This window comes from Geospiza fortis, unplaced genomic scaffold (genome assembly GCF_000277835.1).
Source record: "Geospiza fortis unplaced genomic scaffold, GeoFor_1.0 scaffold346, whole genome shotgun sequence".
NCBI lineage: Eukaryota > Metazoa > Chordata > Aves > Passeriformes > Thraupidae > Geospiza > Geospiza fortis.
In genome coordinates, this window is record NW_005054361.1 from 3356190 (window position 1) to 3369404 (window position 13215).

The 13215-nt window shown below is 36.3% G+C and overlaps 1 protein-coding gene across 1 annotated transcript in view; it reads left to right on the forward strand.

Moving 5' to 3' along the window:
- CPNE4 (copine 4) overlaps positions 1 to 13215 on the forward strand; it is a 189020-nt gene that overhangs the window by 141048 nt on the left and 34757 nt on the right. Inside the window, exons 10-12 of the mRNA XM_005423951.2 lie at positions 2876 to 2962; positions 3544 to 3603; positions 9105 to 9238. Coding sequence (XP_005424008.1) covers positions 2876 to 2962; positions 3544 to 3603; positions 9105 to 9238 — 281 coding nt within the window. The remainder of the gene's footprint in view (positions 1 to 2875; positions 2963 to 3543; positions 3604 to 9104; positions 9239 to 13215) is intronic.

The following is a 13215-nucleotide window of genomic DNA, read 5'->3' on the forward strand; positions in this document are numbered from 1 at the left end:
CTAAGTGACTTTCAGAATGACAAATCCAAACTTCGCAATGTTTACCATTAGTGTCAGATTGCAGACTATTGCATTAGTTTCCTCTCCACTGAAAAGTTAATTTAAGAGCAAAAATGGATCGATAAAAAACAATGTCAGATACCAAATCAATACTGGGAATGTAGGAACAGACTGGAAATTGAGGTTGGCCTCAACAGTGCAAGCAAAATATTTGAGAATTGTTTCTCGTTATTAGTTACCTGCTTAGAGCTGTATTCTGAACTCAGTTCTCATTATAAAAGCTGGATAAACAGTAAGATCTGTATAGGGAATTTCCTTCAAATGATGCTTGTTATATCTTTAGCTTCAACTGTGGGAATTGCCAAGGATCCAGAACTGGATCTTGGTGGGTAAGTGAAGATTGAGCTTTATATAAAACAGTTTCACTGGCTTTTTTAGGCCTATGAACTGGGAAATGTCTTCTGTCTCCTCTCTTATTCCCTTCTTTTCATTATACTTTCATCAATAGATTTAATAAGTGCAAAATTGTTCTTTCTTTTTGTTTTCCTACTTTCTGTAAATTTTCTAGTCTGTTCTATCCTTTGCTGTTTTATCCACATAAGCCAATAATGTTAGTGACTTGCACATAGAATATTTTAATGAGCTTTAGGTAGTTACTGAGAATTGTTATCCATACATCTCAAAATACTTTGCAAAGTAGGTGAACATTCATAATTGCATTTAACAGTTAACAAAGGGAACCTTAGATATTCTTTTCTCTCTGGAAGTTATGTTCTATGCCACTTTGGTCCTTATTTGTTATAAACTTCTTCCATAAAAATACCATGGAAATTTCTTTTTTCAGGCTTAAATAATCCTTTTCCTAAGAAGAGAAATTATATGCATAGTATATGGCTTGATATAGGTCAAGCCTTGTTTAAATATGCACATTGAAAAAATATTCATGTTGGAGGATGCTAGAATTAAGGATGTTCAGGGGAAAGCTAATGCACCTCTCCTGTGTACTTCAGTGTCAAAGGAAGGAATGGAAATCCTGTCTCCTATTTTTTCCTTCTACCTGATATATTACAGTTTATCTATGAAACACAGACAAAATGATTTCTCTGTAGAAATGCTTTGAGTAAGTGTGCAGACAACTGTGTGTTAAACCATTTTGCCTGACAGCAACCTATCAAGATTAGACAGTGCTTTTGCCTTGCTTTCAGACCCAAATATGAGCTTATTGCACTCCAGTGTTGTGTTACAGAGCACTCTCTTTGCTGGGAGAGAGGGGATTTTATTTCTTGAGCCTGACTGCTTCTCTTGAGCAGAGAAAAAATGTTTACGGAGGATTTCCCCTGAACACGAGGGTCAGTATCTGCCCTTCTTCTCAGCTGGAAAATTTGTTTCACAAGACAAATAACTGAGCTGTAGGCTAGCTGGGAGAGCAAGCAGATGTGCTTCCTGCAGTTGGAACAGTTTTTTTGTCTTTTCCTATTCTTCACTCTGTCGCCTATCTCCATTTCACAGTGATGAAGATACCTCTCCTCCCCTGTGCAGAAATGGTCTCATATTGCTCCGAAGCCATATGTTTTGCCTTCCCTTTTTTGATGTTTGCCAAAATCTCTAAGTCTGGAATACTTCAGAGACATCCAAATAATTGCTGTTAGACAGTGGTTTGAAACTTGATGAAATTTCTGGGGCTGAGCACAAAGTAAAAATAGTTTTTGGTGCTCTAACACTTTGCTAAAGTATATCACATATGTACCTCACTGTATTGTAACAAATACCTCAAAGTATTGTAACACTTAGGCAGGTTTTCATTGTAGGCAAAACACTGTAACACTTAAGACATGTTTCATTTCAAAATGTCATAATAGAGATTTTTAGATAACAGGTCTTTCTGCTTCCTTTTGGAATTGTATTTCTTTCTATTACCCAGCATCACATGTTTTGTCTCCACACTTGAGAACAGCTCCCTGAAGGGAAATAGTCATGTTATTAACCACACTAACAGCATATTAGAGATAAAAATCTGTATATACAAATGCCAATAGACACTTGCATGTACAAATGTACATTTTACTCCTGCAGTAAAAGGAATGAATAATACTGTAAACATTAGAGGTGAGGGTCTGAAAGCTTGGCCTTATCACTCTGCCTGAAGGAGAGTGATGCCAGAGGAATGCATTTCAAGTGGAAATGATTAAGAACATGGGGCATGTTATAAGAATAAGGAGATGTATTTCAGTAACAAGGTAAGACACTTGTGCTGTAAAATTGATTATTTGTAAATAAAACTATGAAAAAAGAATCAAAAACTTATTTTAATATATTCTTAGGGATAACTTTCAAATATATCATTAGTTAGCTGCATCTTTGTGAGCATTTTACTGATTTTCTTAACTTTTTATTTTGCTATCAGACTTAAAGGAGAAAGTGAGATGATTGCTGACCAGAATTTTTATAATAATGAGTTTAATACAAAACTCAGTGCTACTGTGACAACAGTTTTGTAGTTAATACAATGCATCAGCTTACTGTCTCCAGTATTTTCATTTGTATTGCGTTCCTTCTTTTTTTGTCGTCTCAAAAGATCCTCAGTCTTGCTTATGTAACACCTCAAACTACAAGACTGGAAGATGACAACAAAGTAATCTGGATGTTTCCCTCAGTGCCATGTTCACATGTATATGTTCAAAGACTGATGTTTGCCCTGGGCCATTTTCTATTAACTATTCTCTGCATAGTTAACAGTTTTCTTTTTTTTTTCCCTCTCTGTGCACCATTATCTGTAATGATTTAGTCAACTGTGGAAATTGGGCAGTGCAGTTTTTGTTTATTATTCAATCTGCACATAAAATTTTCCTGCAGAGAATGACTATTTTTTTCACAGGTACAATGGGAATGCATTAACCCCAAGTACAAAGCAAAGAAGAAGAACTACAAGAACTCAGGCATTGTCATCCTCAACCAGTGCAAGGTAAATATATGTTTTGCTCTTTGACTGTTTCTTTACTAAGTGATACATTTTAATATCTCAGTGATACATTTTAATGGTGCTTGGAACGCGATGGAACTGCCTGTAGAATAGTAAAGGAAACTATTCCCTACAAAAAGTAAAGGCAAGAACTTGAATCTCAAAAGCAAGTTGACTGTCCTCAACTCTCATTTCATTTCTCTTGTCCTATGCCTGCTCTTGTACAATGGAAAAGACAATACTAAACTCCAACACCTAAATACTCTCCAACTTTGTGTGTATCCCTTGTAATGCTTCCATTATATCTACACCATTGCTCTTGTTTCTCCTAAACAAACAGCAAAATTTTCTCTGACTTCCCACAGAGATGATCGTTCTACTTTTTTGTTTTCCTTTCTGTAGGGTTAGAATTTAGATATTTTTTCTGTTTATAGTTTTGTTTCTGTCTCAAACTGTATTTAATGATTCTTCCTTTACCTTATTTTCAGTTGGTCCCTGTCCTCCTTCCAATTTCTTTTTCAGGCAGTTCTCTTATGTTTTATGAGTACACAGCTAAGTTGAATGTCTTGCTTTCTTGTCTGCAGATACACAAGATGCATTCTTTCTTAGATTATATCATGGGAGGCTGCCAAATACAGTTTACAGTAAGTGTCTTACTTCTCTAACTTGTTTTGAAGAACAGGAATCCCCTTAGATACCAATTCATTACTTTCAGAGAAATGATTCTTACATGCCATTCCTTGGTAAATTATTGAGTTCTTCTTGCAAAATGTATTAAGGGCCAGCCTTCCTTTCCAGAATGAGTGCTCTGTTAAAGCAAGTTGTTTCCCATGAAATGGTGCCATACTGAAAGTCACACACAGAGAGATCCAGCCAGGGACTTTTCTCTGTCAGCCTGGGGTAAATGCTGGTGTTTCATATCTCAGCCATAGCTACCAAGTAAGATGGCACTACAGGGGGACACAGCTTTAATTTAGAGTGTACTCAGAAGCTATTCAGTTCAAGGAACAGGATGTAAAAGGATTTGCAGGCCTCTTCATAAATAGAAATACAGTTTGTTGTATTTCCAGTTAATAAATTTAGAAACATTAAATGATGGGTGGGTGTCATCTTTTTTTTGTATCATGTATCTAAAAATTAATATACTTAATATAATGTAATGTGAATTAACTATAATGTAATAATGAATATATCAGTTTTTCCCATAGCATAGGAATATGGATTGTGGCTCATTTCCAATCTGGTTTATGTGATTTCTAATTTATGCCAGCTAAAGGGCTAAAATCTTATGCATAAAGGTAATATTCTTCTTCTGGAGATCTTTTCTTTTCCTGTAGCATCCTGCCCTATTTATGCTCCCACATATAAAGTAGCAGACACTGGATGCTACTGACATGTTCCATTTCACATTTTCCAGGCAAGCCTTCATTTTCCAAAAAGATTTGACAAAAAAAGAAAAATTTTTTAAATTGTACCAGAAAGTTCTAGCAGCAGCTATAGACAGTAGTGGATTGTCTTCTTGTGTACAGATCAGATTTTTGAAGTGTTAAACATGGACTTTGCCCATACTCATCACAAACTCATTTGATAGGCCCAGAACTGAGAACTCTGTTTTTGGTTTTGAAGAAAATACCTTCTGCAGTGGACAAAGACCTTTATAATTGTTTTCCCTCATGTAAAGCATACTGTGTAAAAGAATATCTTCTGCAGTGGACAAAGATCTTTATAATTGTATTCCCTCATGTAAAGCATACTGTGTAATCACTTCTCTGCCTTACCTGGCTACTTCTTTTATCCCCATGTACCAGCAATGCACATTTCTCCTTGAAGTCTGAAACTTCCCAGTCACTGGATGCCCCTTCAACTTATCTTTTCTGACATTTCCTCCCTAAAATATGACTGGAAAAACTCAATTATCAAATGTATTCAAGGTCATTATCAGAGAGACATTAATGCCTTCATGTTACATTGGAAAGCCTTTTCTAATAAGGGCATGTGATTAGGCACATGCAGACCAGTTAATATGCATTTCCCACAATTCCAGCTCAAGAACAAGAGCACTACCACCATTAGAAAGTGTCTAGGGATTTACATATAAAGTTACAGCTTTTCAAACTCTGATTCTTCATAAATGTTTTCCAATGGAAAAGCAAGTTCTTAATGCAAGGAAGGGTTATGGCAATTTGCTTGTCTTTTATTTACTTGTCACTGGTTTCTTATTAGTAGGCTGTGAAACACAAGTTTGAAAGTGATAGGGCAAATGGGTTAAAGTGGATAGTGGCTTCTACTGTGTTTTACTGTATTTCATTTTACTAAAATGAAACAAACAATTGGTTAGAGAAAGCTTAAGTAAGCTCATCTTCAAGGATGGGCAGTGAGGACATAAAGGAAATAGAACAGTTATTATATTGTCAGCTACAGAGATCTATGAATTACTGTTGTCTTTAATGGTAAATCCACAGTATTGTGTAAGCTCATCCTATCAATTTTCAACCTGCAGGGACCCAGGGTAAGCCACTGTGATGTGTCTGTACCTATGGCTGTCTGCATGCATAATCCAGTGGTTCTACCTCAACATCATCACAAACTGCTTCTCCACATATTTTCCCCCACTCTTCTTCCAGCAGTCTTCAGCACAGACTGGTTGTGAGATGTGTTGTTGTTTTCCAAAATGAATTCTCCAGTGGTCACTGAAACAAAAGGCTGCAGCCTACTGGGGAGATATTCCATTCTCCCTTGCTTTCTGCATGCATCATATGATCTCCTCTTCACATAGTCCTAATCTAATTAATTCAGACCACTGAAACAGAGGTAATCTCCTCTTCACATAGTCCTAATCTGATTAATTCAGACCACTGAAACAGAGGAGGCCTATTCCTTGGACTTTCCTAGATTTCCATTTTTTTCTAACTGTAGTGGATTTGGGATTGTTTGAAACTCTCCTGATACGTGTATTGTTGTTGTTGCTGTCCTAATATTAATGGCATTTCTGTTGAGCTTGTGCTGTGTACAGGCAGTATGACACAACTGTGATTTGAAAGGGCGCTTGCTGAGGGAGGGAAACTGGGATGCTAGGCACACATTTGATAACAAAAAGCTGTAGTGTGATGTACCTGATAATTTGAGGCAGTAATGGAAGCCTTGGTAATGTCATGCTGTGCATTCTTGGGATACTTTGTAGCTTGATTGTAGAAACATGGTTTGTAGTTAGAAAGAATGTCTCTGTAAAATTAAAGTAAACTTTCCCTTCACTTTACAACCAGTTATTAAGAAGCTTTCACCTATAGAGATCAATAGTGCTGATTCCAGCCCTCTATTTTTAAGCCCAGCTTATTGCCAAACACTGTATCTCTTATCAGACAGTGTACCCTGCTGCAGAAGAAATGTTCAGAGGTTGGCAGTGCAAATGGGTCTGTAGTCAGAAGACATTTTCATCACTTCAGGAAATACAGCAGAAAGCATGTGTAACGTGCATAAAGGAACTGTAATAGAAAGATATATTGGACAGATACTCTGTCAGGCAGGTCACGGTGTTGGGCAGCCTGATTTGTTGCTGACAGATCTAGCAGGAGGACCCAGCTATGTAGGATGTTTTGAGTGTAGTGAAAATCACTCTTTTACAAGTCCGGGGATAAAAAAAGAAGCTGGTACTGAGTGTAGTTATTGCTCTCTTATGCTCTTATTTAGCTGAGGGAAGACGACTGCTACACTTGGACTGATACATTTAAAGATACACTGATAAAATCTAATGCATGCACGATAAGAAAGATTCCTACTTTACTGCCCAAAAGATAAGCTCAATTGTGATATTAACATAACTTTTGTCATACATTAACTTATTTTTACAAATCCTTATCCAATGTATTTGCACAAGACCTTGGTCCTGTTGGGTAATGCTAAAGGAGCAGAGCTCTGCACTGTTATTTTGGAATCATGGCAATTTACAGCGGTCATCTTTTTTATAAGTCCTCCTTGTGGGAGTCAAACAGAGATTTGGATCAAATTCAAGAAGCATGCTGCATCCAAGTACAATTATTCATAAATTCTTCATCATAGGAAATTAGGATATTTTTTTGCTTATCAGCAGACCTCTACTGCAAGGACCATTTCCAAAAGGAAGCTTGTTCCAGGAAGTTTGTTTTTTTTTTGCTTTCCCAAACACTAGCCACAGGCTTTTTTCCAAGCTTATGAAACCCACACCTTATTCCTACTCCGTATTTTTTATTTCATTTCCAAAGCACTTAGCCATGAAGGGAGACTTGTCCAGATCTTTTTGAGGTGTCACTAAAGTCTTGTTAATGTGTTTTAGTGTTTTGGGATTGTCAGTAAAAACACCTACTTTAAACAATTTTACAGGAATCCTCTTTGTTTCCCTGTCATACAGTGGCATTTTTGTGCCTTCTGTAATCAAATTAAGGTTGAATTATTATCAGAGAAAATATGCTTATTTTTAAGAAAATATGCATACCTTGAATAAGATTTTTACAAAAAAAATTTCCGCGAACTAAGATAGTTCATACAAGCATGCATGGATTTCTCTTGGGTTTCACAAACCACTAGTGTTGTTTTCTTCCTCAGTTAAATACGTGTAGTGTTCCTCAGTTATGTGCCCTCAAAAGTGAAGTCATGAGAGGCTCTCCATTGATTTATTCAAGTTAAATCCAGATACCATTTTTGGAAAAAGATCTGTGTGGAAAACAAACTCAGTGCTTTGGTGCCTGAGCAGTGAGTAGGAAGCAGAGGTGGAAGATTACTCTTACTTGCAAGCCAAAAAGCTCTTCTCTCTCCTGACTGGATGTGGTGAGGTGCCAGGGGTTCATGGATCATCAAGGCAAAGAAGGGATTTCCAAGCCTACTAGAGGTTAGTTTCTTCAGCTAAAAGATAGAGGTGAAAAATCAGAACCAAGGAGGAAAGCTGTGTTGGGTTGACCTAGTATATTTCCCTTTAAATTTTTAGCAACAAAAATAAGTTTCAGAAGGGCTGTGTATTTTTTTAAGGAAGCATGAAAATGTCATGTTTCATTTTCATTTTGAAGCTGCATAAAGCAGTGTTCCCTGTGCCAAGCAGAGGCTGCAACTGGGGAAGCTGAACATTTGCAAAAGCAAGCTGTGCTTTCAGAGTTCTTTTTGCAGCCTTTAACAAGACCCTTTCTTACTTTTCAGCTACACTGTAAAACTGAAATCTGAACTTGCTGCATTTGTCTATTGAATATTCAGGTGTAATGGGTTTTTTAGAGAAATAGGTTATTGGACACATGAACATTTTATAAATGGCTTTGTTCCCGCTGTAAAACTCTGGGGATTCTTTTTGCTCCACTTAGGAATTCCTATAAAGCAGCATCACAAATTCAGCAGAGGTCTTCCTGATCCATAACAAAGGAAGATGCATGCCAGAGCCAACCTTCAGTGAGAAATATAAAGAGCATTTTAAAAGGGAGAAGTTAATTTTAAGATGATTCATTAATACTTGCTTTTGCATTGACTATTGCCCACAATCTTCTCTAAGGTTTCTCAAAAACAGCAACAAAAAATGTTTGCAGGATTCAAGCTTTACTTTTTTACCCTGCAGCTCATGTTTAAGCTTGCTATCAACTGTGAAATTGGGAGGGTTAATTTTTAATGTTTAGATGTTTTGAAGAGAAAAAATACCAGACAAGCAATATCTACTACTACAGCCACAGCAACGAATAAAATAGCTAAGAAATATCCCTAACTGGAATTCTAATTTATAGTTTTAGTAGGACTTGTAACTCTCTATGGACATTTTTGCTGCAAAGCTTTTATGTCCTGAATGTCACCTGAGCTGGAATAATTTAATTAAGTATGAGAACCTAGAGATAGTTAATTTGATTCATTTGTATTAGAACATAATTTTCCCCAGAGAATAGCAATGCAGGTAATTTTTTACCTAATTATGCCATTTTCATTTTATTATCTCTTATTTTATAAACTGTCATTTGCTTCTACATATATTTGCATGTACAATCCTAATTCCAATTTGATTAAGTGCACTGTAAAATGACTTTTGCTGTGAGGCCGCTGCCTCTTTGCTGCAGCAGATTATTTCTGGTAAAGGTATATAGTTGCTGTAGGTGTGTTTATGCTCAGAAGAGCTTGCAGCACATTGACTTCTCTTCTTTTCCAGGTAGCTATAGATTTCACTGCATCCAACGGCGACCCCAGGAACAGCTGCTCGCTGCACTACATCCACCCCTATCAGCCCAACGAGTACCTGAAAGCTTTGGTAGCTGTTGGGGAGATTTGCCAAGACTATGACAGGTAAATAACCATGTTTGGTTGCAGAGTTGTCCTTAGAAAGTGTTTTCACAGTGTGAAATTAATGACTGCCTGTGGCTGGCTGCAGAGACTCCATGTTTAGGCACTTATGAAGAATGACAGAAAGATTAGTCTACCTTAACCTGCTTTTGAGAGTGACTCTGGGTTTAGATTAGTTTCATGATAAAGAAAAATCACAGTTCTTGGCTGTTTGGCTGATTTGTGTGTTAAGTTTCAGGTTTGTATTCACATGTTAAAATTACATGTTAGGGTGGATTGTTCGTGTGTTCAAGAATAACAGCTTGGAGCCAGTTTTGCAGATGCTGGCAGCATCCTTTCTGATACACTTGGGAGTCTATGCCCTATTCTACTGAAAAGTGTTCCTGGGACATTGACTTTGAAACTGGATTTGTAGTTGCCTAAACTGCTTATTAATGATACCTATTTTTAGAAGTAAAGCCATGGTCTTTTTCAGTGTTCTCCTGGCCTGTTGAACATTGCACTCTCTTCCAAAATAAATGTTGAAAGGTAGTGTGTGTACACAATGCCTTTAAATAAACAAACAAATGCAATTAATTGGACCAAATATACTTTGATTACATTATGTACTTGTGTTGCTTTCAAATAGGCTGCCTGCTTCTATCAAATTAATTTCCCATTATTAATTTCATTACCAAGTGCATTTCCTTCAAATGTTCTTTCTCTGGTGGTGAGACGCCGTATCTTACACAGCTGCTCTTTCTAATATTTGCACATATGATAGATATCCACCCACCACTTTGCCATATGTAAATACCAGATCACAAGAAAAAATATTATTTCCAGTCAAATTTGTGTTAAACTTTCTGTATAAATTGTGGAGTGACTTCAGATTATGGTTTGCAGGTTAGTTCTTGCATATACCAACTAGCCTGCTCAGAGGCACTTCCATTTGCATGGTAATGAAACGTCTTCTCAGAAATGACAAAAATACTGTTCTCTTATGAGTTCTGTAAGAATTTGATGGTCAGATTTAGTCAATGAGTTTGAGAAAATTAATATTTTATTGTAAGTGAGCTGAGAATTCCCCAGTGATTATGCAGTAATTTGATAATTACTAGCAATAATTCAGAACATTAATAAACTTCAAACAATAAGGAAAGGAGTAAAATGGGCTGATTTATGCACATAATTTTATGCACAGAATTTTTGATTTTATCACTTAAGTTGTGGTTTTTTTTAGAAAATTAAATAGTTAAGTGGCACAGTCCCTTCTATGCAGAAATATTAACTCCAAATCAGGATTTTTCTCTCAATAAGTATATTCCAATCAGTACCAAAAACCAGCCAGTTATTTTTTAAATGAAATCATCAGCATCATTCTGTTCTATTGTGCTGCAGAAAATGCCTATTGATGCTAATCAGCACAACTGAGGGTCTGTGAGCTATGATCTAGGGCTGAACAAAAGCCAGTTGTTTTCCCATGAAGATGTCTCCTTTTGGGCACGAGTTTGACCTGTACATGTTCTCAAGCTGTGGCACTATGAATTTATTCCCATGGACAAGTTGATTCAACATGGTCAGTGCTTTCTGATCCAAATGTCAAGTGAGGACTTTTTCTTTATACTTGCACATTTTGAATCCAGTAACTTGGAAAAGAGAATTTAAAATTTTTCAAAAGAAGGGAAGAAATTAGGAGGAGCAAGTCTTCACATAAAATTATCTACAGGTTCCATATAGATCTTTTTTGTGTTGAGTTGCAGCCTTTGTATATTTGAGAAAATATAATCTACAAAGGAAATCTTCTGTATATACAGTTTAAAAAATACAAATTCATTCAAAATCATAAATGTGGCACAGATCCATAACTGCTCCAGTGAGGCCGGTTGGGCTTCAGATAATGGAGCAGGACATCTGTTTCCATACTAAGACAAGACAGAGGTAAAAAGAAACAGACTTGCTAAACCTGAGGGCTGTTTAGAGCCAGGGTGTCGTCATTTGCTTGGGGGCATTTATTTACTAAGATTAGAATATAAGATCACACAATAGTAGTGCTCTTATGTGAAGTTTTATAGTTTGTACCCATCAATTATCTCAAATAGGCAGAACTGGCTGATTTCAGTCCAAACCAAGAGAAACTGAGTGATTTTACCTTGGTCTGGGGATTAATGTATTTGGATCAAATGTAGATGAGTAAAGTAAAATCTGTTGTTTGCAATACTTTTTGCATTCCAATAGCAGAGCTGTAGAATTCTAAGTACTTTTGCTACTTGTATAGGCAGATTGGTTTTTATAATTGTAAAAAAAAAAGGTTATTAATTAAAATACTTCTTTCATTAGAAACATTCAAATTTATTTGTATGTTGGGAGGAATTGGATTAGCAAGTAATACATAGAGAGACTACATTCAAAATGCAAATTTTTCTTTTATAAACTCTAGCTAGTTCAATCAATCAAGCCAAATCTTCTCATAATCTAGATTTCTGTACAAATCAGCTTAACATAATGCACCTGTAAGCAATTAATGCTCCAAATGAAATGTTGCCTCACATCTCTAGGTACAGTGGAATAAACCCTGCTCATCCAAGAGCACTTTTATCCACATGGTTCAGAGATTTCGGAAGCAGTTAAATGAGTAGCGCTGTTTTGCATAGTAAAGCACGAAAGAATAAGATTCATTCTTTTATCAGCAATATTCAGAGAATGAGAGAGACACTGATTATTGTCCTGATTGTAGAATTGCTGCAGTCCTGCAGGAATAGGCCAATCTGATAATGATAAGGGAAATGGAAGAGCTGTTCACCTGCACAAAATACTTAATACTTTAGCTGTATGGTAGCATTGTTTCAGGCTATAACAGCTTTTTTCATAAGAGTGAAGATAGAGTGTGCAGGTGATATAACCAGTGGCTAAGCAACAGCAGCAGTGGATCATAAAAGAAGGAGAAATATTCATTAGTTTTAAGGAATTAGGTTCTAAAATACAGTTATAAACACTGGAAAGAGGAAAACACATTAAAAACTTGAAAATAAGAAGACAGCTTCATGGAGAATTTATTTTAAGATGAATGACTCATGAATGTTTAAAAACAACCACATAAGTAATAAGTGAGAAATACATCTTTCTGTTTAAAAATTTTCAGAAGCTTTCTTTTATATTAAAAGTTACATCACTGATATGATTTTTCCTTGAAATTCTGCAAGTCCAGTCCACCTTCTTTAGCATAGAGAAACAGGGAAAAATTATGAAAAATCATTGGACACTGACGTGCTTAATATTAAAAGATCTGCTTCTGTATCATTTCATGTTTATTGTTTTACCTCAGTAATTTCTGTATTGAGTTCTCTGTATCAGAAGTCAAATAAAATGTTTTCTGGTGACCAGCAATACCAGCCTAGCCAGGATCCTGAAAAATCAGTTGCTCACTACTATAAATATGTATATTCCCTCTACACGTTTTGCACAATGAGTTAGCAAATTTACTTAAGGCAGATGGGATTAAACTGAACTCTCTGTGCTGGTTTAGGGCTTCTAACCTTCAACAGCTCTGGTTGAACAATGGTTTTGGCCACCCATTAGTTTTGGAGCCTGGTGGAGACCCCTTCAAGAGAATGCTGTTTTCAAAGGGTGAGTGGCAGGTGTCTTTGCTGGGTGAAAACCCAGACATGAGGAAAGGCAAACTAATCCAACAACTGAAATAAAGAATATGTGACTAAAATCTTACAAAAGTTATGAAGCTCTCTTAAGTTATATAATAATTTTGAGTGTGTCTTGTTCTGCATGGCAGCTTTTGCCCAAAGCTTTTCAATTTGTATGATAAAACTGCATCCTGCTTGGCATGGAACAACAACACCTATTTGGAAGCCAGAGGAAAAAAAACTGGGGAATCAGGGAACATTTGCTTTCCCCTTTTGTCCCAGCATAATGTCTGGCCATGTCCTGACTGCAAGTCAGGATCTGAACTACCTCTTTTTATATAAAACTAGAGGTCTAGTTGTGTG